This window comes from Pterocles gutturalis, unplaced genomic scaffold (genome assembly GCF_000699245.1).
Source record: "Pterocles gutturalis isolate BGI_N339 unplaced genomic scaffold, ASM69924v1 scaffold30275, whole genome shotgun sequence".
Taxonomy (NCBI): domain Eukaryota; kingdom Metazoa; phylum Chordata; class Aves; order Pterocliformes; family Pteroclidae; genus Pterocles; species Pterocles gutturalis.
The window spans coordinates 4115-7362 of NW_010146770.1; the positions used below are offsets into that span (position 1 = coordinate 4115).

At 50.6% G+C, this 3248-nt stretch overlaps 1 protein-coding gene across 1 annotated transcript in view; it reads left to right on the forward strand.

Annotated features, from left to right (window-relative positions):
- Positions 1–3248, forward strand: part of SCNN1G (sodium channel, non-voltage-gated 1, gamma subunit) — a gene marked incomplete at its 5' end in the record, with an annotated part of 9387 nt that overhangs the window by 4111 nt on the left and 2028 nt on the right. Inside the window, 2 exons of the mRNA XM_010085867.1 lie at positions 2283–2381; positions 3077–3194. Coding sequence (XP_010084169.1) covers positions 2283–2381; positions 3077–3194 — 217 coding nt within the window. The remainder of the gene's footprint in view (positions 1–2282; positions 2382–3076; positions 3195–3248) is intronic.

Consider the following 3248-nt stretch of genomic DNA (forward strand, 5'->3'; position numbering starts at 1 on the left):
GGTTAGTGAAGCATCTTGCGGTGGCTGTCGGCGAGGGCAGGGAGGGCTGCAGCTCCAGATTTCCCCAATTAGTGCAGTGCAGAGGAGGCGTTTGGCCCAAGGGCTTCTTTCCCTGGTAGAGCAGTGAAAGCAGTGCCATCTGCAAGCCTGACTTTCCCCTTTCATCTGGATGGGCTGTTAAGCGAGCATTGTAGTTCCTTCCCCGATGGCAGGGTCAGATCCCTCAGCCAGCTGCTTATCTGTCAGGCTGGGTGTGCCGATCCCATAGATAGTCCCTGCATTAGAAAAGGCATTAAAAACAGGGCTGATGTTTTTAAAATGTGCAAATAGTTAACTATCTTCCTGCTGTCTGGAAAACTGTGGCAGCAACTGCTTGGTCTAACCAGCGGGGATAAACGCTGCCTAGCACACAGCAAGTGAACGGGAGGTATGGGAACCAGAGCGTGTAAAGGGGACAAAGCCCTGCAAGACTGTTTCCTTTGTAACCATTCTCAATATTTGATGTAATATTTTCCTGGCACAGCAGATTTGGACTGTTGCATATAGTATAAAAACCAACATTGAACATATTTCTGTGGCCGTGCTTGAAAGGTTTGGCACGAGGAAGTGACCTGATTGCATCCCAGCATAACAGCTGGGATAGCAGCTGGGCACAGTCTCAGGACTCAGAACAAAAGCTGGGGATCGCTGTGCTGCGGGTAAAGGAAGAGTCCAGAGAGGTTCCGAGGGAGAGTCGCGGTGTCAGGACAGGGCTGCCCCAGTGCCAGATCGGTCCGTGTGCCTGAATCCAAGTACCTGAAGGGGGACACAGCAGACGTGTGCTGCGCACAGACTGCTCGCTGCGGGCCGGAGCGTGGCCATCGCTGCTTTCCCAACGCGAACATCAGCGTCTAGGCTATCGCTCGTGTATTTCTGCTGTGTACCTGCCCCCCCACCCCCGCCTCCAAAAATATTCCAAGATGTTTGGAATGCAAACAAGGCATTGCTTGGTAGGGGTTGCAGTGCTTTAGTCAAATATTTAGTTTGGAAATTATTTCGGTACCTGAGTGAACAAGCAAGCTTGTGTAGGAGTGTAAGCCAGGACAAAAGAATTCTCCACAAAGGATCTGTCATCTGTTAGAAGATGCAGCAGCAGAGGCGGGTGTCCTGGCATTAGATTGTCTGGGGAAGTTAAAAGCATGGTAAAAGCTGGTTTCATGCAATTTTCAGAAGTGATCAATCCCTACTACTGAAATCACGTTTTTCTGTGTTCCCTCCAAAGGAGATCAGAGCATCTTTGTAAAAGAGCTGATTTGCACCACACATGCCTGTAGCCTTTATTGCTGCAGACAGATGGTGATGGTAATGCTCGCTATCTGGTTTGACCTCAGTAACCTCTAGATCTGTAGTCAGTGCCTCAAAGGTAAGCGGGCATTGCTCAGGTTCTTACTGAATCGGTCCTTCGTAGGATCAGCCCCTAATTTTAACCTCTTAGAGAAAGACAGGGGAATGGATTCTTAAGTGGATGGCGTTTCTTGGGGTTTCAGGACACTTTCTGTGTTACAGAGTGGATATTGCTGCAGAAAGGCAGCAGGAGTTTGGGGCTGAGTGAGGGCAGGCAGCTTGCTGGAGCCTGAATCGGGTCTTGTGAATCTGGGGGCTCCCAGCCCTGGTGTCAGCCCTTGCAGGCACAGCACCTGGCATTTCGGAGCGCTTTCCCCTGGGCAGAGTGCGGAGCAGGAGGAGGTGTTAGCACTCACAAAGCAGCACCTGGGCAAAGTGCTGGAGGAGATGCAAACACTGGATTTGGAGTGACTTTAGAGAGGTGCTGTTGAGCAGCCGCGGAGCCTGAAGGGCTGCTTCACCCACCGAGCAGCGCAGCCAGTGCGCCAGTAGCTCAGGAAGGTGGGGGTCTGCACAGAAAACAGGCAAAAACCCAGCCAACAACCCCCCGCCCTCAAACCACACACACACCTCCAGGAGGAAGGATGCATAGCCTCTAGGACTTCGCAAGGAGAGAAAACATACATAGGAATTACTCTGCTTTGAAAAGTCATCCCTGGTGTGATTGTACCCTCTATCCTGGGGAGGTTTGCAGTGAAGACAGCAGATAATCCAGCCAGAGCGGTGTTTTGGGAAATGGATGTTACCAAAAAAAACACCACCCTTGTTTTGACAAGTGATTGACAAATTAGAGATGGCAGGAGGTACCCATGCTGTTCAAACCTGCCCCCTCTGCCACTAAATCCTTTGGTTTCTCCCTGAACTCCAAAACCCACGATTTGTTCTTTTCTTGTTCCCAGACTCGGTCTCGCAAGCTGAGCAAACCCTACAGTGACTGCACGGAGACGGGTGCTGACATACCGGTAGAAAATCTCTACAACAAGAGCTACTCGCTCCAGGTAAATCTGTTACACTTGTTTTTATCAGTCGCTTGAGAACTACCTTCATAAAGAGCTTTACAATATCCTGTAGTTCAGGAGCTGAGATTGCGAACAGTCCAGGCGTGGGGTCACTGCTTTTAACCACTGATGGGAAATACCACAGCACTTTTTAAAATCCGAGTTTTATTCCTAAGTGGTTGATGTTTGAAGTTCCCTTAGGCACCTTGTTAGATAAAGAGGGAACATGAGCTCGTTAGGCAATTTTCAAGCAATGTGAGACTGGAAAATATTGGCCAAGTAAATGTTGCAGCTTAGTAACCCTTGAAGCCAGAAATTGTGACCTTTAGGACTCCAAGAATAACAGATACCATCTAATCAGTATCCAGATAGCAGGATGTTTGTTTACAGAGTAAGTTTCCACTAATTTTGCACGGTTTCTGTAATTGGGTGCTCTTGGAGAGTGTCGGTCGCTCTCCCCTTGAAGAACTGTAATTACACCAGCTGCTGCCTCCTGCGAAGCCTGTGCCCAGGCTGGCGTTTGTTTTATGGGGTGTTATACCTCGCTCGGCAGGGAAATGGGGTGCCCAGGGAAATGGGGTGCCCGGGGAAATGGGGTTCTCCTCTCACTGCTGCTGCCATAAAAAAAAAAGTGCACCCAAGCTGGGCGCTGCTGCCTGTGCTTCTTAGACCCCAGCTCTCGGTTTCTCCCCCAGATCTGCCTGCACTCCTGCTTCCAGAAAGCCATGGTGGACTCGTGTGGCTGCGCCCAGTACGCCCAGCCCTTGCCTGCCGGGGCAGAGTACTGCAACTACAAGAAGAACCCCAACTGGAGTAAGTACTGAACCGCCTCGGCCGCCCGCTGCCAGCCACGTCCCGGCAGCACCG